Source organism: Mixophyes fleayi, chromosome 1, assembly GCF_038048845.1.
Source record: "Mixophyes fleayi isolate aMixFle1 chromosome 1, aMixFle1.hap1, whole genome shotgun sequence".
NCBI lineage: Eukaryota > Metazoa > Chordata > Amphibia > Anura > Limnodynastidae > Mixophyes > Mixophyes fleayi.
The window spans coordinates 298,361,832-298,389,566 of NC_134402.1; the positions used below are offsets into that span (position 1 = coordinate 298,361,832).

Genomic DNA, 27,735 nt, shown 5'->3' on the forward strand with positions numbered 1-27,735 from the left:
GTATAGAAAATTAGAAGTGGCGGTATGAAAAATATGAGTTAATGAAATTTGATAGTTTTACAATCAAAGTGACAGAAGAAGTGGCATTAAAAACACTCCCACTTCGACATATAAATAACCCAAAAGGCATTATTGTATATATTATATTATTATAACATGCATACAACTCTAGATTTCACAAAACAGAGGTCAGAGGTATTAATTCAAGGGTTAGGTTACTCAGACACATTGAAGTCACACATTCTAAAAGAGATTCATTTCATAGTACACTTTCTCGTTTTATAACTCATTGTTCCTTAAGTGCTTTGCTACACAAGCGATTAATAATTGTTTTGTACTGCTTCATTTACGCAATGTTTCAATTTGATTACCTCACATGAGCTTTAGCGATTAGTCTCCTCCATAGTTGGGATGAACTACTAACCGATCATTAAGGGGATCTTAGGTTATTTTGGGTAGAAATTGCTCTATGAATTAGTGAAAATTGTAAGTTTTCTCTCCCTTTGGGCAATTAATCTCATTAATTGTTAATCGTTATGTTATCATGAAGTCTAAACACAGAAACTGAAAACAAAGCATTCTTAGAGCCTTAGTTACAAGACTTAGCCTCTGACACCTTTGTTCAGGAAGGGACATCCTTAAATCTGCATCTGTTAGGGGTGCTATAAAGACAGATGGGAGGATGACAGCTGCACACCAGGAATGCAATAAATACAATGTTTTACTTCAACATTCCGACACAGTGAAATGCCTTTATTAGGAAAGGTATTGGTGCTTCGCCATGTTAAAACCCTTGAAAATGATTACATTTATTGTGCTTCCTTGTGTGTGTAAGTTATCACTACTTGTTCTACACCCTGAAACTATCCTCAGCTTCAAGCACCCATCATCGTCATCATGAAGACTGGGTGTACTGAGACATCCATTAGTGTGATGAAGATCAGCCTACAAAAATTAGATTTTTTTTTTCTTCTTTAATATTTACTATTCAAAACAGGACTGAAATGATAAAATGGTTTAAAAGCATAGAATAAGTGACTGTGGTTTGGTCTCAATACAATTCAATAGCTGGAAAGTTCACTCAAACACAAGATACAGCCTACTAGACCACAACAAACGTGGCTGGGCATGAACTGTGAAGGAAGGGTGGATTTATGTAATACTCATTAACCATATTGAGCTACTGTTCAGCAGGTTAAAATACAAGCTTTGTGACGAGAGAAAGCAAGAACTAATAAAAATACTTCAATTTTTGGGCTTCAAATAGCATCTCAGCTGCTCCTTGAGCACAGTGTGAGTGAACACAATTTTGTCAATTTGTTCCATCTGTTCAACTTGTGCAGCTAATACAAGATGTGGGATCTGCTGCCAGCATGTGTAAAGATCACAGCCAACATCTATTCACTCTCAACTGCTCCTTTCCTCTCTGCCATCCTGTTAGGGGGAGAGGGAAGAGAGAGGGAGAGTGCAGGGAGAGAGGGAATGCCTCTCAGCAAACAGGCAATGGCAAGCAAGTCATTTGGAGTACATTTCATACAGGAAGCCATAGCTCAGCACATGCGGACCGCTGCATAAAATAAACATGACAATCCTCAGCCCAAGAGAGAAGGGAGGATGGGGTAGAGGACACAGGAGACACTACACCTGTACTAGAAATGTGTAATTGAAGCCATCATTAAAAGCCATCAATCACCAACAGATGTGTGCTAGTTACAGAGAGCCGCTTAAACTTGCATTTGAGTAGCTCAAGTAGTTAAAGCCTTTGTGAGCACCCTTACAGAAAAGAAAATGCTGCACAACTGACCCGGTATCTGTAGCAGACACGGGTATAAAACATAGCACAGATATGTTAAAAAGTATAGTGTGCATGCAAAATAGAGGAATGTACACGCATCACATGAGTGGAAAATCATAAAAGTGATATTTATATATCAATATACTACATCCACTTCAACCCAACTATCTAAACCCCATTCAGTTCTTGCAGTGGATGCCCATGTGTACAGAGAGTACGTGGTTGGAACGCACCCCAGAACGATGCACTATGGATGTCTGATAAAAGGGTTACTATTGAATGTGGTCCCTTCATCTCTCTGCAAACTTTATAACTCTGAATAACTCTACTATGAAAAGTGCACATTCACACTGTGATCCTATTAGAACAACACACAAGCAGCTCACCATGTTACACCTTCTTTCCAGCAACGCAGAAAATAGGCTAGCTTGGCATTCATAAACAAAGACTTGCTCAGCATCAATGAAGTGCGCCACTTTCTAAGAACGTACAGTCATTACCTAACAGCTGCAGAAGGAATCAGGATACTGTTTCCCAGATGGAAAGCAGGGGAGCTCATGAGATGAAAAGATACCGGATTGAAAATAAATATAAAATTACAATCAGAGCACAAAAAAGAAATCAGTTGGAAGGGAGATGTTATCATTTTTAAGGAATGCAATTACACTGCTACAGTTGCTTAAACATAGTTTAATATGCCCTTTTTTAAGTATTTAGTGTTTTCTTTAACCCATCACTGACGCATCTTCACATTGTAAATCTTCCCCATGCAGTGAAAGGCCTAAAACAATAAGGCTAGTAAAAACTTGCGAAACCCTGAGAACAATGAGGCATGTCTCAAAGAGATTACACATAGCTAGATCTATCCACCCGAGAATGTGACCAGAAATCTAATACCACCCAGGTCTAGCTAGCCACAAAACCACATCTGACACACACAGCACTCCCAATAAAATATCCAACAAAGGCTTAAACGCCAAGCAGAATATGCATCAATCCACAGCAATTACACATCCCAGAAATCTTCTCTTTCTTCCTTCCTACTCTAACCCAATGTATCTGGGTAAATAGCAGTGTTTTCGTTTAAATTTACTCTAACTTTTTTTCATATATCTATAGAAATTTAGCTTGAAAAAACATATGTCAGTCAAGTTCAACAATTCAAACAACCCAGCATATTTTCCATAAGAGTATGATACCATACTTGCAATCAGACTAATCCATGGATCTAAGCACCATCATAGCGGTTTATAAATTATAGGAGCCCTGCAATGTCTGCTTTGTCAGGAAGACTTGTAATACTGTCTTTTAACTATCTAAAAACTTTGTAAATGCCAATTCTCACAGTGCATTCCACAGTTTCTCTGCCTTTACCAAAAAGAATCCTGTTGCAACTGGAAATACAAAGGAAAATGTATCCGAAGTGCTTGGTGATCCGACCATACATGTTGCTAGAGATTTTTTTGTACAGATCCTGAGTATATTTACACTGTGAAAATTTCTCTTCTCCATGGTAAATAAATCTAGCTTGAACAGCCCTTATTAATTTAGCCACCGTTCTCTGCACTCTGACAAATACCGAAACAACTTTTTGGTGAAATGGTGCCCAAAATTGTGCTGCATATTTAGGACAATTCTTCACCCATGCTTTATAAAGCGTCAAAATAGTTTTCTCTCTTGAATCTTTGTTCCTTTTAGTACAAGATATTACCCAATAAGCTATAGATGCCACATGCCAGTGTAGTCTGTGATCTTAAAGCATATTTAGATCTTTCTACAACAATGACTCACTTAATATTGTACCATTTAGGGAGTTAATGACACATAAGCTCTTAACCCAAACTAAGCTACATTTATTTGCATTGGTCATACGCCATGTTGCTGACCAGTCCCCCAATTCCTCTAACTCCATTTGCAGGTATAAAGCTAGCTCCACTCTGACACATTTTAGAGGAATGCAGGTGTGAATTTGGGACAGTATCCAAAGTTGCCTGGATGCCAAAGAAAATGCCAGTGTTGATGTAGCCTAAAATGTCTTATACGGACTCTGATCCTCTACATAATTTCGTGTTGTTCCCAAATACAGAAATAATTATTTTATTACCAATCAATTCTTGTGTGCCACTGATCTTAATGTTGTAGAAAAATTACACACAGCAACTATTTCATAAGCAAGCTCTTTTTTTCTGCATTTGTATGTATGTTAATTTGAAAACATCTAATGTAGTTTGTCTATGAACAATAAACACATTTTACACTCACAGATTACAGATTTAACTTCAGTCCCTTGTCTTTTTATTAAAAAAAATGGTGTTCTCCAATATGCCTGACTTCTACTGATTGTGATGTCAAGGCATCTGCAGAGGGAGGAACCTGTATGAGTGGATGGCATTGTCACACAATGTTTTTTAGAGTAGCAGACAGTCATAGATGGACCAGGCACTCGGGTTGTGTATGAACACATTCAGTTGTCATTTTTGATTTTTTTTCCACCAATAACATGTTGTTACAAAGTATTCAGTACATCTGGGCTTGAAGGCTAGGCCTTACGTACTCCATTACATACAAGCATCTACGCACAATAACACGCAGTATATATTTAAGTTTTGGATGTTCAGGTATATCTTTGCTCCAGAATAACATGGATTATATTCTTACAATGCTCCCTATTCACATTTATTACAATTTGTAAGGAGCGCCACTCCACACAAACAATTCCACTACATACAGGGAGTTCAGTTTTGTACCTGCTCAGAAATGACATTTTCCGAGTCTTGTCCTGTACTTTTAATGGGAACCTTTTTGCCTCTCCGCAAAATAGTGTATTTCCTAACTTTGTTACATTGAGGTCAATTTAATAAACAGTTTAAAGACATATACAATTGGCACAAGTAATAAAAACAACCCAATATCCCCTCACTCATGTGATTCATTTAAGCCATAAATAAGACAGAAGTGAGGTTAGCTGAAACACTGAAACGTTTGTTACTTTATGGAAAGGGTGCTATGGTGGGCGGAGGTTTACAATTTTGCACAGGGCGCCTTTGGAGCTTTCCCTGCCTCTCTGTACACCTAGGCACACACCCAGATGCAGAGGCATCTTCTGAGAGCGGAGAGTGGGCATGTGCCCTGCAATGGGTAGACTACAGAAAGCGGGGGAGGGGCGCAGAAAGAAAGGGCTACAGAAAAACGAGGGGGGCAGAAAAAGAGGGCTACAGAAAAACGAGGGGGGCAGAAAGAGGGGGCTACAGAAAAATGAAGGGGACAGAAATAGAGGGCTACACAAAAACGAGGGGGGCAGAAAGAGAGGGCTACAGAAAAATGAAGGGGCAGAAAGAGAGGGCTACATAAAAATGAGGGGGGCAGAAAGAAGGGGCTATAAAAAAACGAGGGGTGCTGAATAGGGGTGAGAATAGCTAGTGGGCATATATGAGCAAAGGCAGGCAGCAGGGGACATGTCAGTGTGTAACAGGTTAGTGATGTCCAGTTGTTTTGTTTTGTATTATTAAATCTAACATTTGGGGCCTCCCCTCTAGATACCCTGCGTTTGCTTCTGGGCAGCAGTGACGACTGGACAGCATTCTGTTTTAGACATCAGTGCATCTGGACTGCAGCCTTGCCAGTCAGGCAGGAGAAGGTAAGAGTTTTTATTTTATTTTACAATTGTCAAGTATGTGAGGGGCAAAGAAGGAAGTATTGGGGGGGGAGGAGGGGCGGTAGGCTAAAGATTTGCCCAGGGTGCCGAGCAACCTTGCACTAATAAAAGATTAACAAGATGTGAGTTCCAGCACTGGGTGTTCAGAATATTGTTGTATATCCTTACCTTGCAGCCAGTCTCTAAAATAATGCAGCCACATTTTGGGAAGCTGTTGGTCACCGTCTAGCAGAACATATTTGACACTGGCAAAACTCTTGTGCAGGTCATAGAGCAAGCGTTGGGTTCGAGGATAATCTGCTTTCTGTGTCACCACATACATGTGGTAGAATGAGAAGTACTTAAATTGAGTTGCAAAAAAATCATATTCCTGGGTTTCACGAGGTACAATATCCGTGAGATCCAAACCATCTCGAATGCAAGTAGTGCCGTATAGACTGACACCAAGCAAGGCCAAGAACACAAATATAACCACAACCTGTAAATGGAAAGATGGCAAAACTTTAAGTAGTGCACAATTAGCAGAATTTAAAACGCTTTATACATGAAAGAATGCAACACAGTCACCTTCGCCCTGCCCCATATGTTTATATACACACATTTCAGCTGTTTGCTGCTACTTTTATCCTATGCATTTATACAGAAGTGACAAAACATGTATTTGGAGTGTAGTTGTCACTGAAGGTAAAACACACCTGTATATAAGAGGATCACATAATACAAGCATAATAAGATTTGTGTAGTATCAAGAATATTAAAAGTCTATAGTAAAATCAGTCACAGAGTTCTGTAAGGCCAGCGACCTTGTGCTTTTATGTGGTCTCACAACGCTTTGGTACCTTCTAATACACTTATATATATTATATATACTATGTCACTGTTGTAAATCATGTGTGTTACCTGATTAAATAAATGTAAAAGACCCAAAACAAGCATCTATTAGTGTGGCTTAACTACTATACCTATGCATAACCATATTTGCATTTAAACATATCCCCAGGTGTTTTTATTACATGTAAAGAACCAGCTTTGGCATTCCACATCATCTCTTAAGAAAAAGCAGTTATTCATTGCTTTAAACCAGTGCGCTATAGCAATATTTGTTTATTGTATCACCAAATAATTAATTAGTATAGCCAGAATGCCCTTTTAAGTAAAAGGTCACACTAGCACGTGAAGATGAAATGGCTTTAGACTGGATACACACTACAGAATTTTAAGACCAATGTGTTATCTGTAACGATTTTTTTCCAACTACTGTAAAAAATAAGTTCCAATCAACATCCCCGTTCATGTGTACACACTATATATGTTTTATAAGATTTACCCTCAGATCTGTGCTCTTCATCTGTCATAACCATTAACTGAAAAGATCATGGCTATGTAAACTCAATGGAGATCGTGATCGTGAGTGCAATACACACTGCAGAATTGGAAGGATGTCGTCCCATAGCTTGACGGAGATTTATAGTTCTGCTGAACAATCAAATTAAATGATGGTTTGGTGCTTTGGAACGACTATCGTTCATCGTCTAGGTGTACACACTAATGCAATATCAGGCCGAACGGTCATTTAATCGGGTGATTGGCTCAATAATTAGCTGAAAACACTGCAGTGTGTACCCAGTCTTATGCATACTTAAGGTTGCACTGTGTACTTGAGGCACTTACCTTTGTTTTTGGCTTTAAGAGAAAAGGGGCGTAATGCTTCTCAGCAAATGAGGAAAGGGTCCACTTTGTACAGCGAGGCTCAATACAGTGAATGCCAGATGCAGAGAATTGAGAAAGTAGGTCCCGAGTAGAACATGTGCTATCTGGGTTCTGACTGCTGGCGTCATGAGGCGTGGAGGAGACCGCTGGTTGCACAGAGATCTCAGACAGAGGCTCTGCTGTGGTGTAATAAGACTGGGTTCGTGGGTCATACTCTGTCCGCAATTGGACGGTAGATTGCATGGTGATTTGTGTCTCATGAGAAAAGTTGTGACTATTGTGGGGTGGTGGCGGTCTGTAGCGTGTATTGTCGTTGTTGTCCATGTATGCTTGAGGCTCAATCTGAATAATTCTGCTGGCACAGGGACTAGAAGAAAAATTACAAATCACCATTAACAATGATAGACTAAGCATTTTCCTGTAGAAGTTTCAGCAGGTCATTACACACCAAAGCACTGTACCTTTAGAATGAAAGTCATTTCTTACACACTCCTCTGTGAACCCTCGTTTTTCATATGTGTTCCTTGTGCAGTGTTTAACATTTCTTCAAACTAACATTTTGTTTTCTGATATTAAGTAAGATATTGTTGGGACAGGAACATACATTATATATTAGACACATGTACATGGTTCAACAATGTTTACAGGGCTTTACAATATTATAAGACAAATAGGTAAAAGTGCAGGGACATCTGAAGGGAAAAATGTCATTGCAATCTTAGACAATTACAAAGAAATGATTACGTGTGCTACAACCAGCCATGCATATTTGGCTTTCATTTCCCAAATATACAAAGCTTTGAAGAAAAAAAAAACCCTGCTGAGTATCCATTCAAAGCAAACCTCAGTGACCAATTATTTTTTCTCAAACGGTTTGGACGTCATAGAGCAGGGATGGGATTTACCTGCTGAAGCAACAGAAGATGTCAAGCCTGCGATCTCTCCGGCGATACAGATCCATGCTTAGGATGGCAGGAAATATCAGTAGAACCATGGCAAAGTTGAACACCACCACGACAGCAGCCTGAAGGACACAAGACAGTTATCACGCTTACTATTTATCCTGCCTGCTATAAAAATGAAATACTCATACACAGAGGTACCACTGAGCACAAGGAAGAAGAAATAACTGAAAGTAAAAGGATCTTGACAAGAAAGAGATTCAGTCGCACTTATTTTGCACCATAATTATTGAATAAACATCCAGTATATTTTTGTCCTAAATGATTTGTGTAATTACACATGTCCCAATGTATTATATAACAAATTAAAAAAAAGGTGAAATGAGAGTCACTAAGCAAACATGGCAGTATTTATTTTTGTCTGTATCTCTGGCATTACTATGGAAACTCTGATATGAAATGAGCAGGCCACCATGTCTGCTGCAGCTAGTGATCAGAAGTGATCTGCCAGACTATACAAGTCTTTCCTATTTGGTCACATTTAAAGCCTTTGCAGGGTTTCACTGTTCCAGTGTTTGGAAATCTGGAGCTTTCTGCCTGTAACTGAGAAGAATGGGAGGTCTGTGTTAGAACTACCCAGGGAGAAGCTAGTATGCCTTCACAGATGGGGCCCTGCCCAAGGTATGTGTGTTTTCTTTGCCATTCCTGGCAGACCACACAGGGAGAGTGGGTGTACTGCATAGCTTGAAGTGATGAGCAAATGAGGACGCCTGTCAGCTACAGCTCCACATTACAGCTGCTCTTTAGTAACTCCCTTCTTTATCCAGCGATTGTGCAAAGCCTCTTTTTATCCATCACATGACTCCAACATTACCTATTATCTATTCAAGACAGAGGTTGGGAAAGGTGACAAGAAGAACTGAGGGAGAGACTAAAATAAAACCTGCTGCATTGTCTCTTTATGGAAAGATGTTCAAATAGCACATACTGCAAAATCAACACAGGCAACTTTTCTCCGATCTCCACAGAAGAACTTATATATGTTTACCTACTGCAATCAGAACAATTTTATTATAGTAAAAAATTGCTATCTAGAAAGATGTTGCTGAACGCAAATACATGAATTCATATTTCTCATAGTCTTCAGCAATCTGCAGAGGTTACAAATTTAAATTACAATGTTAGTTCTAAAAGTTTTTATCTAATGTTTATGTGTACTTTGCTGATTCCGTTACGTCTTTCATTACTGAACGCCTTTAGGAATGAATGATTACACAGCTGATAGGTCTAATTATTAAAATATGCCCACAAATAAGTAAGTGCAGTACATGGCTACAAAGTGTTAGACTACATGACTTTGACAAAAATTGCTTTTCTTGACTATGAAAATTCCTATGAGAAAGCAATTTGGAATCAGATTACTTTTTATGTTGAAAAAAAATCTTACTTGGAGGGAGAAAGCCCTGAGTGCAGGGATAGGTATCAGAGCAGCCATAAAGAAGGCCGTCACATTACTGATAGACGTCAGGGCAACACTCGCCCCTGTTCTTTTTAAGCATTCACCGGTTCTGTCCTGGGGGAAAAAAAAGCACACCTCTTATGTTAATCATACCATCAATAAAACATGTTGTAAATAAATAATGATCACTAAAATGTCTAAATTGCCAAGTTTGTGTTAAATGTTTTATGAATATTGACAGTAGTTAGCGATCCACACTCCAAACAGTGTCATCTACACAGCACACTATATTTTTCTTCTTGTGCATAAATTAGCTGAGAGCCATAGGATATTAAACTCTAGGGGTATATTTATTAAACTGCGGATTTGAAAAAGGGGAGATGTTGCAAATAGCAACCAATCAGATTCTAGTTGGCATTTATTTAGTACATTGTACAAAATGACAGCTAGAATCTGAATGGTTGCTATAGGCAACATCTCCACTTTTTCAAACCCGCAGTTTAGTAAATATAGCCCTAATAGTACAGTCAGATGAGGTAGCTAGACACAGGAAAATGTGCAATGTATACAAGGCGGTATCACAGGAATTAAAACATTTAAAAATATTGAAATTATTAACTTCCTAGCCCCTCTATATCATAGTATGAATAGCACAGATAGTTATTTGTAAATACCAGTAATCATACTGTGATATATAACCATTAAAATACTTCTACCTATTAGACAATAAACATATTCATTGTTATTTCACTGGCGGTGTGGCTGTTGGAAGCAAAGGCTTCTGTGCAATCCTAATCCGTCGACACTTCACTAGTAGACAGGAGGTAACGTTTTTTATAAGGAAAACGCATATTATCCATGCTATGAAAACCTCTACACTTACCCCTATGTCCCAGAAGGGAATGGGACGTTATTGCGTCATCAGCAACGAAGGGTTTAAAGTACAAATACGGTTTTTAAAATACAAAATATACCTTCTGGAAAAATACCTGTGAACAAAGACACTTCTTTTCATTTCAGACATTTCTAATTACCTCAAATGGAATCCTTTTATTTTGGCCAGTTTCACTAAATGCATGTGCCAAGAGAAAGACATCGTCTACACCAACCCCAAGAGCAAGAAAAGGCAAAACCTGTGGGGAACAATGCAGACAGTCAACACTTGACAAACACACGCACACGCACATACACAATCCTTGGCAGTCAGAAGTGCACCCTAAGTAACACATCCATTCAGCCCAAAGGCTTGCTACATTGATAGTACATAGATAGTCACAGTGACATTTTGCATCCAGGGTCTGATTAACTACAAGCAGCAGAAATTCTATTGGCAATATTTATCATTTGATCAGTTAAAATCCAGTTTTGGGTTGTAAAAGCAGGATCTCTTTGAGAAAAGATGGCAACATACCAGTATTCTGTTTAGTAAGCAGTAAAAGTACATTATCCTATAGCATAGGATGTACTCCAGATTAACTATTAAGTCAAATAAATCATCCGGCGGAAAAACTAAATTTAGCGTCTAAATTACTTCCAATTATAGGAAGATTAAAAAAAGGCTCTGACGAGTTCGATAAAATAATCACAACTAACATGTTTTCCTGAAATATATACTGCACGTAAGTCAATACCTGAGTTGTTGCGGCATTAAAGGAAATTCCAATCAATGAGCACAGGCCCAATCCTGCAGCCACTGAAAGCGCAACGAGCAAAACTCCAGCCAGCCCCACGGCACCCTGAGACTTGGCACAGTCCCACCTCAGCATGGTTAAACAGGCATAGGCAAGCTGCAAATAGAATATTTGGAAACAAAAGCAAACCACATTAGAATGCACCAGGTCACGCCCGCCCATTGCCAATTACCTATTCAATTTTAACATGCATGTTAACATGCTAAAGATGGGTACACACTACAGATTTTTCACCTAATTATCGTGCCGATCACACGATAAACGACTGGTAAGATATTGCATTAGTGTGTAGGCTCCCGTGTTCATGTTTTATCGTACCAAAGCACATTGTACAGTTTGATTTGTTTTGATAAATTTCATGAAAATTAGGTTCAACGATGGAACAATGTCGGGCAAATGTGGCAGTGTGTATGCACTCACGACCAGCAGTGTAGGCAAATCTCTATAGAGTGTACAGAGTCACGATCCTTTCAGCAGATGGCTATGAGAGATGAAGAGCATAGATCTGAAGGTAAATCGTGTAGGTGTGTACACAGAAATCTGCATGCCGATCAGGACTTTCAGTCGTTGGTAAAATCGTTACAGAAATCTGCAGTAATTTTCTGTGGTGTGTACCCAGCTTACATGTCCAAGTCCCATGTCTTCATCTTTGTACTGGTCTAAAATCTGCTCAACTCACCATTAGCAGGTAGCCACTGGCAACTCTAATGACACTCACATCCGAGAATGACTTGAGGATGTCGTCCAGAGTAGTTGTAGTAAAGGGGAGAACTTTCTGAGTTGAGTTTTGTGCAACACTTTGATGTACAACCTAACAAAAGATGAAACATTGACAATATAAGGAAAGACAGGTAAAAATATCAACAACCTGTGGTAGAAAACACAATGATGCTGGAAAATGTAGGTGACAAAACAGGGGGAACCGTAGCAGTAGGTAGGATAAAGACTTAATTACACTTTTTGTAAAAGTAAATATGCATTATTCCAGTTAAAGAAAATATAATTATAACTTTACATGGCTGTAGTGTGGTAGAAGTATTATATATCCCCTATATACTGCTCTGCAGTGGTCTTCTAGACATTGCCTGGAAGAGGTGTCTTTGTTTTTAATTGGTTGGCTGATTCACAAAAGGTCACATGCAGCTTAGCAGAGGTCAGTGCCTGGGAAACAAAGGCCAAAAAAATGTCACATGACCTCACCAATGGGACTGCAGCTGTGAACAGATTCTTTGGCTCACTAATGTGTTCCAGACACCTTTCCTTACAAGTCACACTTACTTTTTTATTTCAGCTCTCTTATCCCTTGCCTGCATCCTATATTAGGAAATATCGCCTTGGCAAGGCAGTACAACTCTAGGAAAATAATCTTTTGTGCCATTAAATAGAGAGAAGAGAATTGTTTAGCTATCTTTTATCTTAAAAAAAGACCAAAAAATGAAACAAGATACCATCAACAGAATCTCCACTGCCCCCCCCCCCCCCAAAAAAAATAGGAATAACGATCTACACAATTAACTTTTTTTTGCAGAAGAAGGCTGGATATCTGGACAGAGCTATTTTAAAATAACTAAAAAAAAATATCTTAGTTTTAATAAATAGAGCTGTCTCAGAAAAACATTTTCATCAGACAGCTGACAGTTACAAAAAAATGAAAAAAAAAAAAAAAAAAAAGTGTGTTAAAACACCAGGGTATATTTACTAAACTGCGGGTTTGAAAAAGTGGATATGGCAACCAATCAGATTCTAGCTATCATTTATTTAGTACATTTTACAAAATGACAGCTAGAATCTGATTGGCTGCTATAGGTAACATCTCCACTTTTTCAAACTTGCAGTTTAGCGAATATACCCCCAGATATTGACTTGTGGTGGGTGTGCAAAATACAAAGAAAACAACAACCACAACAAAAAAATGGAGGATGCCCATTCTACTTCATAGCTCAGTTTGCTAGTTAAAAGTTATTACTCTAATATTTATCGAAAGAGTTACTAAGCTATTAATAATCAGTGAAAAATACTAAACAGTGAAAATACTTATTTTCGCTACAAATTAGTGCCTGTTTTCCTCCCTAACGTATACATATTGGGCCTCAGTCATTAAAGAGAGCAAAGCATAAAAAAGGAGTAACTTTGCACCTGGGCATAACCGTGTTGCATTGGAGGGGGAGGTTATTTTAAAATGTGGGCACAGATTTCTAGATGGGGGATGTCCTAGATCAACTGTAAATTTCAGTTTAAAAATAAAGCTATCAAGTATTTGTGTGATTGATGAAAAAGCAGCCAGTATTCAACTTATGTGCAAAATAATAAACCAATTTGCGCCCCTTGCATTGTAACATGGTTTGTGCCGGAGAACATTTACTCCTTTTTTGTCTTACTTTCCTTAATGACTCAGGCCCATTGATTCTAAATATGTCTAGACCTTTGTTTGCTTACAATAATGTTTAAATTACTTTATTTTTGGAAAATTTCCATCTTTCAACATTTCAGTCTATTTTGAAACATGACAATAATGGTTTATATTAACAACATCTGATTAAAGGGGAACTCCGCTACAGAATTCTGTGAAGGCAAATTGACTATGCAATACAAATGTACTAGAAAACATTTAAAATTTCTGAACACACCAGTCACATGCCGTGCTGTTCATCTCTGCTTTGACAACAAACACTGTGCATGGCTATTGGTGCACTCATCCTTGTACCTTGTTAGCACAGTAGGTTAAGCATCCGGCACTTGGATATGCAGAGCTTGGGCCTGATTCATTAAGGATCTTAAATGAAGAAGTATCTTATTTAAGTCTCCTGGACAAAACCATGTTACAATGCAAGAGGTGAAAACTAGTTTTCTGTTTTGCACATAAGTTAAATACTGACTGTTTTTTCATGTAGCACACAAATACTTGATAGATTATTTGTACACTGAAATTTAAAGTTGATGTTTGTGTGCTACATGAAAAAACAGTCAGTATTTAACTTATGTGCAAAACAGAAAACTAGTTTTCACCCCTTGCATTGTAACATGGTTTTGTCCAGGAGACTGAAATAAGATACGTCTTCATTTAAGATCCTTAATGAATCAGGCTCCTTGTTATTAGAGGGTCGGCGGGGAGACAGCAGAGACAACCCAGCACTGGATGCCACCAGACTTTTGCAGAGAGGGTAAATATTTTCTCATACAAAAGCATTACAAGCTAGTTTACAAGTAGCTTATGCTTTCCTGTAAGTGTACAGTTAAACATCATAGAGACTCAGTCAGACCTTAACATAATTCCGCTGCCAGGCCTCTAATATGGCTGCTGCTTTGTCCTCATTCCAATTTATGGCAGAAATGGTATGATACCCCTTGAAGTGCTCATACATTTGTTTAGGAGTCATTAACTGAAACATAGTCTGCAATGCCTGGGCGCTGTAAAAAAAATTCAGAAAACAAAGTTTAAAAATTGTACTACTTCAAACACACAACTATATTTTAATAGCAAATCCAATAAATCTTAGACGCTTGAGAATTCCTCTTTCAACAGTTCATGCATTTTACCGAAATATATAATTATACACTATGGAGCCTTAAGTCATTCATTTTAGCCTTTTTAAAGTAAAAATAAAAAAAAGGTCAATGTCACATATTAAGAAACAAAACTTCACTTTGTAGTGCCCCGCATCGAAATCCATGTGCAATCACTAAAAAATTTGGCTCCACTTGAGAGCTGTACCAGACCAAAATCTTGACACTGCAGGGATCTGGGAAGTATACAAATGGTGATTACTGTTTAAACAGGCGTGTGCAGGTCTCTCCCATTTACTATGCAATCACACTCCATCCAGTTAATTGCATCTTCAGGAAAACCATTGTTGTAATTGATTATAATAGCAAATGTTGCAATAAGTGTCTATCCAATGAGATCACAAAGTGAACAAAAGTGGCTGAATGAACTGTAGATGCATAGTATGAGATTAAATTTGTGTGAAGAAGTCAAAATTACGAAGGTGTTGCTTGTTTTACAGGGCACAAACAGCAGAATGAAGATTTTGGACCTCATTTAGAGTCGGACGCAAAGTCCGTTTAAGAAGTGTAGGAGCGGGAGTGTGCCACAGCTTGGTAGGGCATTACGAGTGACAAGCAACCCCAGTTGCGTCCCACTCTTAATACCTTATTGAGCTTGCGAGCAGTTCCTGCAGCTAGCTAACGCTTGCGCCACCTAATTTCCGCCGCACATTTTTTGCCCTGTTTTGACGTGTGTTGCGTCTGCGCCTCAGTGCGACTTGGATGTATTTACATGGTCATGCCTTCACAATTCCGCGTTCCTCCCATTCTCTCTGTCGCAAGTGTTAATTGTGTCCAAGATGCAGGCGGATTTGGTGCTTTCTGCACATGCGTGGTAGTGTTTTTTTGTTGGATGCGCCTAAAACGGACTCTAAATGAGGTCCTTTATAGGTACTGAAGGGCCAGGCCATCAGTAATTGTCTTATACCATCAATGACATGTATTGTGAACCTTTCTGTTGCAGTTCTACTGGAATAAACCTAGGCATACTTCCAACAATATGATAAAAAACAAGTTACACATCCCCTCAGTTTAAGTTATATTTCACTGTATATATTATCACTGTTTCTAACATAGGTATTTCCAGACGTAGCTGCAATACAGAAAAAGTAGAAGCAGATTTATTTTTCAAGGGAAGTTTAAAAACTGGGATTGGACGTGCACCCATGAATGTGCTATGTGGGCAAATGAGCTTATTTGAGCCAACAGAAAGGCTCTGCACTTTTGCACTTTCATTAAAAATCTTTTTAGAGCACTGAGAGTGGGAGAAAGCAGCAGGTCATAAGAAAAGTGCAGGAACCCTTACATTTTTAGATCAGACTGGTCAGTGGATTTGTAAGCTAGAAACCAAATTTTACTTTTCACTTTACAATAAAAACTAGCTAGGCAGTGAGCATCAGAGGCAGATGTGATGATATTCATGTAGACAGGATTATCGGATGGAGGACTTTCCACCAGTTCTACTAATTTTCTTTTTAGTCAGAACGCAAGCATGAATGGCGGATAAGCAGTAAGTGACCTGATACAAGAACAGCAGTGGTGGGGGCAAGAAAGAAAGTAGAGAAACATTTGTCTATCATCATTGGTACAGGTGATACATGCAGGGGTCTGGATTTGGCCAAGGTTGAAGCTATTGATTAAATGAAAATAGTGTAATTGCAGAGGCTACTGTGGTCGCCAAAATATTGGCGCCCTTGCACTTTTTTATAACAATGAACCATTTTTTCCAGAAAATTGTTGACATTACAAATATTTTGACATGCACATATGTATTTCTTTAGTTTGCAGTAGAATAAAACACAGAAAATCAGTAAAACTTAGCTTATTCAACACAGAAATGCTTAAATAGACCGGACAAAATTATTCTCCTTCACATTTGCACTGAACTCACCAGTGGTGAGAAATATAAAAATCAGTCATTAAATTAGCTTGAATACAGAAAAGGACTCATTCTTGTGTTTGGTGTCACTGTGGGGCATATTCAATTGTTGGCGTTACTGCCTAAAGTAACGCGGCGCGCACTATTACCGTCATTACGGTAATAGTGCGCATAAATACCGTTATTGCGGTACATTTCATGCTGGACTTCAGCTCGCGGCTCAGGGAGCTGCGAGCTGAAATCCAGCTTAGTATTACCATAATAACGGTAATACTTTTTCAGCGGCGGAAAATGCCAACAATTGAATATGCCCCTAAGTGTACTGAAATGAGCAAAGAAAGAAAGCCAGGAAATTGTCTGAGGAGAGAAAACTTGATAGAGGATTGTTTGAATGGTGGATAAAGCACATAGATCAACTGCCAAACAGATTCAATCTGACCTTCGGGCTCAAGGTAGGACAGTTTCAACTTGTACAATCTGTCGCCAACTCAATGAAAGGGGGTTAAATGGTGGGAGACCCAGGAGGGCCCCACTGCTGAGTGAAAGATATGGGAAAGTGCAAATGGAGTTTGACAAAACACACCTGAACAAACCAATTAATATTAACTGAGTAAGAATTGTGGAGACCAAATACTGTTGGTAACATTTCAACTTCTGGAAATTGTTAGGTCATCGAAAAAAAGTGCAAGGGTGCCAATATTTTTGGCCAATATTGCAAGTACTCAAAAGTCAAATATATATATTTACATTAATTTATGTAAAAACACTTACCTGACAATTTTTCCACTAGCATTCTTAATGGTGCCGCCAATGATCAACTCCTCTTGCCAGTGCATATACTTTCTTGAAAGACCATAGCATCCTCCACTTAACATAACAGCAACATCGAGGGGCTAAAAGTAAAATATGTAGTAAAGCAATATTAGGTGGTATACAACAATTTTTAGATGTGAATCAATTGTTCTATGAAATATTTGCTAATTTTTGTCCGAGCTACTAAGCCACAGTTCCTAATAAGATAATCTGCAAACAGTTATTCATTCATTATTTATTTAGTCATCATTTAAACTTACTGCTTCTACACAGAACTAAGAGTTAACATTTTGCAAAGAGCTGCTCTGTTGTTTCAACAGTGTGAAAAACTCAAAGTTGTGCCAAGTTCTATTGTAACAAATTAGAGGGAGAGGGTTGAGAGACCCCAGACTACTATCTTTTCAAACTCCCTTTTAAATGATGGTTGAAAACGTCTGCATTCAAATATATGGCATAGAAAAAACTTTAATATATGTCTCTGTTTCCACCAGAAGAGATAGGGAAAATTAGGAACATTAATCCCTACACTATGTTATTAGCGATTGCATAATATACAATTAAAAAAAAAACAACGACAAAAAAAGTAAATAATTTCCTTTCGAAAGAAGAGTTTTTTAATTAGTTGTCGGTGTTGGAACTCACATTGGTTGAATTTTTATTAGGTGCTGTAGGTGGACAATCCGAATCCGAAGGGTCGAGGCAGGGGCGGTCCATATACCCATGACCAACCCCTGCCTTATTTAACATTTCCTCCCAGTTTTCTGATAAGAACGTTCCTCTCATCTCCTCCAACAACTGCATGGGATCAAAGTCTTTCCATTGCAAAGAGGGTTTACCTCTAGAAAGAAATCAGTATGAGCCAAAAATGACAACTTAAAATCTGTGCTGTAGTGAAAAGAAAGAGGCAGAGTGGGAGGTGGAGAACACAACTAATGATGACAAGTTTATATCTGTGAGAAATAAATATAAGAAAAATGACACAGGCAGGCCCAGAAAACACTTTTTTTATATAGAGTTTAACAAACTAGTGAGCCTCAAGACTTGGCAATGTCTTCCAGTGCAGTGGCTGCCGCTGCTCAACCAGAATTGGCACATTTTACATTTCAGACGGGCAGATAACAAAGGCTTTTTGGCTGCCTCATTTTGTCGTCTATGCCAAACTGTATTTGTCCAACCAGGCCTAAGTCATTATTTTAAATCTTCCAACTAGAAAAGTGAAAAATGCTCCATGTTCTCCATCCAGAACTGTACGTTGTAGGTTAGGGGATGGCCATTGCAAATTGCTTATTTTCAGAGACAAGTAAACCAGGACATGAACAATTACTCAGACACGAACTCTTGCATAATTACCCAAAAATGCCTACACATGCCAAATGCACAAAACAATTAACTCTTTGTTGCACGAAGACTATGAAATATAAAAGTTGCTCAACTGTAAAAATCCAAGATGAGAACTAAATGCAGTTTGTTTGTTTCATTAAACAAATGAAATAAAAAGAATCCCTGTTGTTCGTGCCATGAATGCTTTAGGCTTTACAAGCACGTTCCCAAGCACACAGAATGAGAAGTTCCCAGGAAGAGACAACTAAAAGAAAGCATGCATGCAAGTCCCGTGCCCTATAAACATCAAGCTAGTAACGCCTCACCAAGTCAGCTTCCAGCTTCTTATTTTTATAAGTAAAACACAAATTGGTCCTCGACATACAAGTACATAATAAAGTGACTTGAGTGGCAAGCTTACGGTAGATATGCGATTCCGGATTGAAGCTTTGCTCCTTCCCAAAAGCAGTCCAAAGGTGTTACAATTAAACAAGGATGTAGTGATTCTATGATCTGTGAAATAAAATAAAACATGGCTGTTTATTGGGGAAACATCAGTTTACAGATGTCAGTTTTCAATGTGTTCCAGTTAATATGCCTATATCTAGTTCTTAGGGCCTACTTACTAATCTATCTTCCAATATGGTGTTGTGAGCATCAGAGAAAGGTTGTCAGGATTCTCTGTACCTTCAGCTTCTATTGTACTATATTGCCCTGACCAGACAACTAAATGGAGATAGAAATAAGGGACCACACTGACGTGGACTGCTAATACCATTCCCATCTACTTAGTATCCATTGTTTTCTTCAAAGCACAGAACATTTATGTATAAAGAAATGACTTCTTCATTTTTATACATTTACCTGGTTCATAATGCTGTCTTCAGTGATAAGTTCTCCTGATTTAAAGCATAAATTTTCGAGTTTCCAATTGCTATAAATAAAAAGAAAGGACAATTTAATTCTTAATAAAAATATATCTGCATTTATCTAAATACAGTAAATATTATGAGCTTCTTTAGTGTCACCTTTTATGTATCAGCAGATAGCTATTACTCTTTAGGACCTGTGCTAAAAGTTAAAAATGCTGCAATACATGTATATTAATAAAGCTGAACTACAACAATTTGTACATGAACTAAAGGGCTGAATGCCAATAAAGAGGTAGTATAGCCAATTGACACAATTCTGGAATAGAAAGACACACTAGTGCTCATTTATTAACATAATATTTAAGTACAAAATGTGTACTAAACAATAGCAACCAGGCACTTGCTTTCATTGTACAACTTGCACTATGCAGATGCAAGTTTACTTCAAATTTTGCTCCTAAATGCAATGTTAATAAATGAGCATTGTCTTCTTTATTCACTACAATCAGCCAAGAGTGTAACTGGCTGGCACAGGATCCCCGTCGGATGCAACTGTGAGGAACTTCCTTGTCCCATACCCCACTCCATATCTCTCACATTGTTTTTATATTCCATATCCTCACACATATTGTTTCTATCTCCTTAATTATCATGTTCAAAAAACCATGGGGTAAATGTATGAACCTCCGATTTTTTTCAACTCGCCGGAAATCATACATTTACCCCCATGTGTTTCTAACCCAAACCATTTTCTTTTATAATCTTTGAGCACTCCCCAAACTTTGTCTTGCACCCATCCACACACCATGCTTCTGATCCCCTCTCTCACCAACCCTCTAAGCTGTTCCAATATAGCCTTCAATACCTGCTCCTGGCTGCCTACATGCTATGCCTATGACCCAAGATCTGTTGGCCCTCCTACACTGTCCACTGCAAAATGTGAACATTTTCTCTCCAGGCCTCATAGACGCATTCAGTCCCATCTCCAATATGTTGGCAATACGTTGACAACTAGCTACATTTGGACTAGAATGGCGAGCAAAAAACAGGGCTGGTTTTTAAGTCAGCTTATGTAGGCGATAGGTTCTATAACATTTGAGTTGGGATTTCACCATAACAGTTGTAGTCTTTACTAAACTCTACAATACATACTACTCGCCCTTTTAATTCTTCAGTTTTGTTATAGGTCATAGGAACACACAGGGAAAATATAAAGTAAGCAAAGTAACGGTAACAATTTATTTCAAATAAATTATTTTGTGAACACAAGAAGTAATTTGAGAAACTGTGCAGTAAATTGTATAGAGAACATCTGAAAATGTGACATTTACTTGTTGTACATGTGGACTTGCACCTTGGTGGCTTCAAGTGCTGAATGAAGATGTTGTTTGAGAGCTTCTGATGTTATGACATTAGCACCATTTTCTAGTGGAGTTTGGATCATGAGTTGTGGATTGAACATGGCTTCCTCTCCGATCTTCTGGCGGGTGTAATTTAACTCACGGCTTACTCGTCCACCAACTGCAAGCAAAAGTCATTTACAGATCAGTTCCTGCATTCACAGACCTAAGCAGACACCTTGCCGCTGTATGGCAGCTCATGGTAACATGTGGCTCTGAAGCTGCTGTTAAAACTACTAGTTTCAGGATGCTTTGCCAAGCAACAAATGCTTAAGAGCTACAGGGCACCTACTTTTGTTCTCTAATGTACAGAAGATGTTTGGCAAGAACTGCAATAAACTATATGAGGGTAGAAATTAAATCCCAAATAGTCTTCATTTTGCTTGAAGTTTACTTTTACCCCCTCTCCAATACAAGGCTTCCATATGGAGAAACTAAATCAAGAAGGCTTTTCTTGCAGAGCAGACTGAACATTTTTTGTACAATTTCTTGCACTTGTATAAACAGTCTGGTCCTATAGCACATTTCACGATCAATGGCTTTTATGTACATACATCCGCACAGAAATTTTTTTGGCAGAGCTAAAGCAATTTTCCTTTACACCAAGGTTACAAGAGTAACAGTCTCTCTCTCTCTCTCCTAGTAAATTGTTTCTATTTGTACCTTTAAATACTGATATCTTGCAGATAACCTTGTAAATAGCAGTTTTTGTGACCATTAAATTAGAAATGGTCTAATTCAAAGATTAAACTATGTGTCAATGTTAAATGTCATCCCAAAGCTTTGAAAACAAACCACATGTGCTTTACATTTTTGCAGTGGTGAAAATGACAAGTCAGGTAGGAGAGAGCAGGACAGTCTGCCAACTGTGCTGAATTTGGTGGGTGACTGTCCCGCTTAGTCAGGATTTGGTCTGACTGCAAGGACAGTTGGGAGGTATGTCCTGCTTCACATTGTACTGCTTGTGAAGGCAGAGCTGTGTGCACCTAACAGTAGTGCTCACAGTATTACCTGTGTATTTGTTAAAAATGTGTATAATAACCAAATTACATCATAGGAGCCCCCTTGTCTTAAGTGCCCTGGGCCCCCCGAGCCTTATTCCAGCTCTGGTTAGCAGGAGGAATCTGATAGTTGCTCCCAGTCCCCGGCAGGACACAGCCTGCAGAGCAAGTCGAGGAGCTCTAAGTCTAATGAGATTTATTAATCTTGTGAGACTAAGAGCTTCCCTGCTCGCTCTACAGGAAGTTCCCACTCTGATGGATGTCAACAGCATTAGAAGCATAGATAAGTACAGTGGACTGGGGGTGCTGTAATGTGTTTCTGAGGTGGAGGGTGGCGTGATGTGGATGTGAGGGCCTGATCAATGTAATGTTTTATTATAATGTATGTATCAATAGCCCATGTTGACCACGTCCCCAACATAATGTGGTCACGCCCTTGGCGCTGCCGCTGCTGCGCAGCGGCACACAGTTTTTCCTGCTAATCAACAGAGGTGGGCCTGTATGCTTCAAATGCCAGGGCTGATTTTTAGTCCCAGTCCGGCCCTGAGTTCTCATCACAAGAGGAGCCAATCAGAGCTCCTCTTGTGATGTTGCCATGGAGACCCGGGAAGACCCGTGTTCAGTATGAAAGCGGTATATAGCTGCTTGTAGGTGTACAATCAATTTAAACAGTAGATCTGTGTTCTTCAAGTTCTAGTCGGTGCAAGCAGAACACAGCACATTCAGTAAGAGATTGCTAATAGAAATAGAGTATGACACATGTATCATTGTCTATAGCCAAGCATCCTGTACAAAGTTACAAAATCTTTTAGGCAAAACATGAATTTGTAAACACTTGGTTCTGGGTTCTAAGTGGTAGGAAATATTTCAAAATGTTCATATGTGGCCACAAATTTTATTAGCATAGAGGATTTGGTTTGTAAATTTACTATTGTAACTGTACTAACGCTGTGTAGACAATCCCCTTCCACTGTTATATTAACACACAATCACAAAAAGGTACAATTATAAAAGACTGGTGCCAAAAAGCATATGTACAAGAGAACAAAAAATAGCCAAAATTTAGGTGATATATGCAACGACTAACTTTTTCTCTATAGTACAACTTTATCGAAACAAACAAGTCACCACACACAAGAAAGTTTTGAAACCATAAGCATGACAAATGTATAGAACCAATGAGACACTGGAACACTGGGTCTGGATACTTGCAGAATTCAATTTTTTATCTTCAGTATGTTTACAAACCCATACAGCAAGTGAACTATTGACTAACTAGTCAATTAGGCTGAAGACCCATCTACATTTTATAGCAGAGCAGGCAGTGTGAATGCACGTCATTGTCACTTTCATATGACCAATTGCAAGACAGAGGCTTGCAGAGAAAATAACATTTGATTAGGGCCTCAGCTGATGAAGGACTTTTGGATAACATTAGCATTCACTGTCCTCCAATACTTTATTTAACAAGTGGTCGAAGTGGAAATTTAGAAGTGGTGGTATGTGAAATGTAAGTAAAAGTAGTATAAGTGATGGAATGGCATACCACGATATGCTAGCTCACTTCAATCTCTGATGGTACCAGTTTGGCATACATGGTATAGTAAGATTTATATTAGTTAAATCCTGTGTGAAAAAAAAAGTTAGCAACATTTTCAGACACTGCACCGGCTTATTTAGCAGAGATAAAATTCCTCTCTGCCATAGTCACAACATATTTGTAGACAAACTCAAATCTGTTCTTATAGTTGCAATCACCTTGTTCCACAACACATGCAACTCTTAGCTCAAATGTACAGACAAGAAAGGCCAATCCTCAAAACTTTGCACAAGATTAGATTGCAACTTTTTTCTGGTGCCCAGAGAGCAAGTAGTTGCGATGCTGGGATCACTTAACTTATTAGTAAAGTGAATAAGGCACTTGATTGGTTGGACAATTTTAACGTCCAATTAATCTGTGCTGAATAAATGGTAATGGATGGAGCACTCCTGCCTTGGAACGTTTGTGACTGCCTTGTTATAAACCATCCTTGTAAATGATCCTTAGTGATGTTAATGGCTAGGAACTGTTTTAAAAACTCAAGACAACCTGAATCCAGTGCATAGCAGAAAAAAGGAGGAAGGTTTAAAACCTAAATAAGGGAAAACCCATTACCTGACTCAGGTGAGAATGGGCCTATAAAAACCTGCAGAGCTCCGTGATAAAATACATTCTGGTTAATAATATGATAAATTCACTATAAATCACAAGTGTGTTAATTTCTGTTCTTATTCCTGCCACAGTTCTCCATGTAATATGATCACTGTCAAAATAACATATAAGCATATAGATCAGGACAGCCCTTGCCCAACCGCCTACCACATTAGCACTACCCTTTCATTGAGGTTTTCTCATAAAATGCAGCTTGGTTAAATGCAATTTATCATCATCATCACTATTTATATAGCGCCACTGATTCCGCAGCGCTGTACAGAGAACTCATTCACATCAGTCACTGCTCCATTGGAGCTTACAGTCTAAATTCCCTAGTACACACACACACACACACACACACACAAACACACACAGAGACTAGGGGCCATGGTCAGGAATTGAACTCTGTGGGGCAGATGTGCTAACCACTTAGCCACCGCGCTGCCCCAATTTATGGCTTAAATTAATCACGAAAGTGAGCTGACATTAAGATTGTTTTTATTATATCGTCATCAATATAGCGCCAGCAAATTCCGTAGCGCTTTACAATTGGGGACAAACATGGTAATAAACATACTGGGTAAAACAGACAAAGAGGCGAGAAGGCCCTTACAATCTATGGGACAATGGGAGTTGGATACATGAGCTTAGGTCTACATATTGCATTTTTGTCCAGTCAGAGAATGCTTGAAGGTTTGTAGACTAGAAGAAAGTCTTATTATGCGAAGTAGGAAATTCTGCAGAGTGGGTGCAGCTCGAAAAAAGTCATTTAAACGGGAATGGGAGGTTGTAATGAGAGTAGAAGAGGTACGCAGATCTTGTGCAGAGTTGTCGAGTTGGGAGATATTTTGAGACAAGTCAGGAGATGTATGTCGGTGCAGTTTTGTTGATGGCCTTGTAAGCTTATATTGGATTCGGTAAAAAACAGAAAACCAGTGTAGAGACAGACAGGTAAATCAATCTGGCCGCTGCATGCAAAATAGATCTTAGGGGTACGTGTCTGTTTAGGGGAAGATCAGTAAGGAGGGAATTGCAATAGTCAACGTGGGAGATGATAAGTGCATAAATGAAAAGTTTTTGCAGTTTTTGTGTAAGATTTGCGCGTATACTGGAAATGTTTTTTAGATGTATATAACATCATATAGATATAGTCTTGATGTGGAGAACAAAGGATAGTTCTGAGTCAAGGATCACACCTAAACAACAAGCTTGAGGGGTGGGGTTTATGGTCATGTTGTCAACATAAATAGAAATGTCAGGTATACTTCTGGGTGGGAATATTATTAACTCGGTTTTAGAAAGACTGAGTTTGAATTGGCAAGAGGACATCCAAGATGAAATGGCAGAAAGACAGTCAGTAAAAAGGGACAACACAGAAGAGGATAGATAAATTTGGGTATCATCCGTATAGAGATGATACTGAAATCTAAAGGAGCTTATTAGTTTTCCAAGAGAGGTGGTGTAGATAAAGAACAGCAGAGGCCCTAGTACTGAGCCTTGTGGTACTCCAACTGATAAAGGAAGCGGAGCAGAGGAGGATCTAGAGAAATTAACAATGAAAGAGCGATTAGAAAGGTAGGATGAGAACTAGGATAGGAAAGTGTCTTGAAGACCTAGGGATTGTAGTGTTTGTATGAGAAGACAGTGTCAAATGCTGTAGAGAGATCCAAGAGAATTAGAAGAAATTAATGGCTTTTACTTTTAGCAGTGATCAAATCATTGACAACCTTAGTCAACGCAGTCTCTGTGGAGTGTTGACAGCGAAAACCCGACTGAAGAGGATCCAAAAGGTTGTTTGTGTAAAGGAAGCATGTGAAGCGAGTATAGGCAAGTCTCTCTAGAAGGTTGGAGAGTCTGAGAGATGGGATGGTAATTTGAGAGAGAGTTTGGGTCAGATTTATTTTTTTTTCAGAATAGAAGTAATCACTGTGTGCTTGTATAATGACGGGAAGATACCAGTAGAGAACGAGAGATTACAGATTTTAGTTGGAGGTGGAATGAGCACAAAAGACAGGGATCTACCAAGCGGTGAGGGAATAGGATCAAGAGGACAGCAGGTAGAGTAGGAAGATAAGAAGAGAGTAGGTACTTCATCTTCATTTGTGAGATCAAATGAAGAGAGGTTGTCAGATGATGCTGGGAAGGAATTGAGTCAATTGCTTGTTGAGGAAGAGGATACAATTTCTAGTCTGATCTTATCAATCTTGTCCTTGAAGTAGGATGCAAGATCATGGGCAACGATTGTAGATGGAGGGTATTACATGTGGCACTATGGTGTTTGTGAGAAGCTTTTAAATTACATTATTTGGAGTGCACCTAGAAAAAAGCTTCTGCGCCTAAGTGCAACATGGAGATGCACAAAACATACCATTGGAATTATAGGGTATAATCTGATCTCCACCAGCTTAGAGTTAGAGCAAAATTAAGAACTTTTGTATAATGAAAATAGCTGTGTGCTCTTATACACAGCAATGAATGCTCTTACAGATGCACCATCTCCACCTATTTATATAATTTAAATAGTTTTGCTGTGCAAAATTAAATCATCATCATCATCATCAACATCTAGCAAATTCCGTAGAGCTTTACAATTGGGAACAAACAGTAGTAAAATGATACTAGGTAATACATACATAGAGAAAAGAGAGCCCTGCTCGCAAGTTTACAATCTCATTTATGTGCTACTCTGCAAAACTAGGCAGACTGGTGTGCCAACTCTGTACTTTTCAAGGAATCCCCTCGCTCCGCCCAAATTAACCACCATCCTGCTCACAAACCTATACTCATCGGCAGATATTTAAGTGCACTTCTGTAGATCTAGGGACATGGCAGGACCAAAGCTGTAATGCAGAATTTACCTCCAATATTAGCACAAAATATCACAGCTTGGCAATCAATTGAGTAATGAAATAAATACTGTATGAAATGCAATAACAAAAAAACAAACAAATATGCACTCCTACAGGACCCCTGGGTGCCAGAGTTCACCCTGGTGCTATCAGAATTTAAACAAAATATATAGATTTTCCACATATAGACCAGTAAAACATTAACCAGTGTTTAAATTAAAGAGCCTTATTTTCACACAATTATTATTCCAGCAAATGTTACAGCAAAAATATATTTCCTTGGAGGCACATAAAGGTACCTTTAAAAAACATGATTCAAATTTCAAGCGATGGTCAGCATGTTTAACGTACACCACGCAGATCAACTAAACCAGAAGACATGAAAATATGAGGGCTGAAAATACAGGTCTCTCTATTCTTCTTCAGGATTTCTAACCAGCTGCTTGTTATGCCATCTGCTACCTAAAAGGTTTCCTATTGAAAATCCTTGCAGTGAAGCAGAACTGCTCTCACTGTCAGAGACAATCAGGTCAGGTCAGCACTCCCCCAGCATGATACTGCTGCCTGTCATGGCCCTCCCCAACTCCATATTTCTTACATGCCCACCAGTTCCAAACACAACATTGGACCTGTCATGCAGCCTATTTTTCAC

At 38.7% G+C, this 27,735-nt stretch overlaps 1 protein-coding gene across 2 annotated transcripts in view; it reads right to left on the minus strand.

Moving 5' to 3' along the window:
* The window catches only part of PTCH1 (patched 1), a 73,581-nt gene that overhangs the window by 20,249 nt on the left and 25,597 nt on the right, over nt 1–27,735 (minus strand). The window contains exons 3-15 of one of the 2 annotated variants that reach the window (XM_075211085.1): nt 20,971–21,160; nt 19,632–19,701; nt 19,189–19,280; nt 18,090–18,285; nt 17,406–17,527; nt 14,473–14,620; nt 11,892–12,023; nt 11,153–11,308; nt 10,556–10,654; nt 9,510–9,635; nt 8,066–8,184; nt 7,122–7,527; nt 5,619–5,928 (exon numbers count right to left, since the gene is read on the minus strand). In XM_075211085.1, the coding sequence (XP_075067186.1) occupies nt 5,619–5,928; nt 7,122–7,527; nt 8,066–8,184; nt 9,510–9,635; nt 10,556–10,654; nt 11,153–11,308; nt 11,892–12,023; nt 14,473–14,620; nt 17,406–17,527; nt 18,090–18,285; nt 19,189–19,280; nt 19,632–19,701; nt 20,971–21,160 (2,166 nt within the window). Of the gene's footprint in view, nt 1–5,618; nt 5,929–7,121; nt 7,528–8,065; nt 8,185–9,509; nt 9,636–10,555; nt 10,655–11,152; nt 11,309–11,891; nt 12,024–14,472; nt 14,621–17,405; nt 17,528–18,089; nt 18,286–19,188; nt 19,281–19,631; nt 19,702–20,970; nt 21,161–27,735 lie in introns of those variants that run through there. The other variant, XM_075211086.1, reaches the window with a different exon arrangement.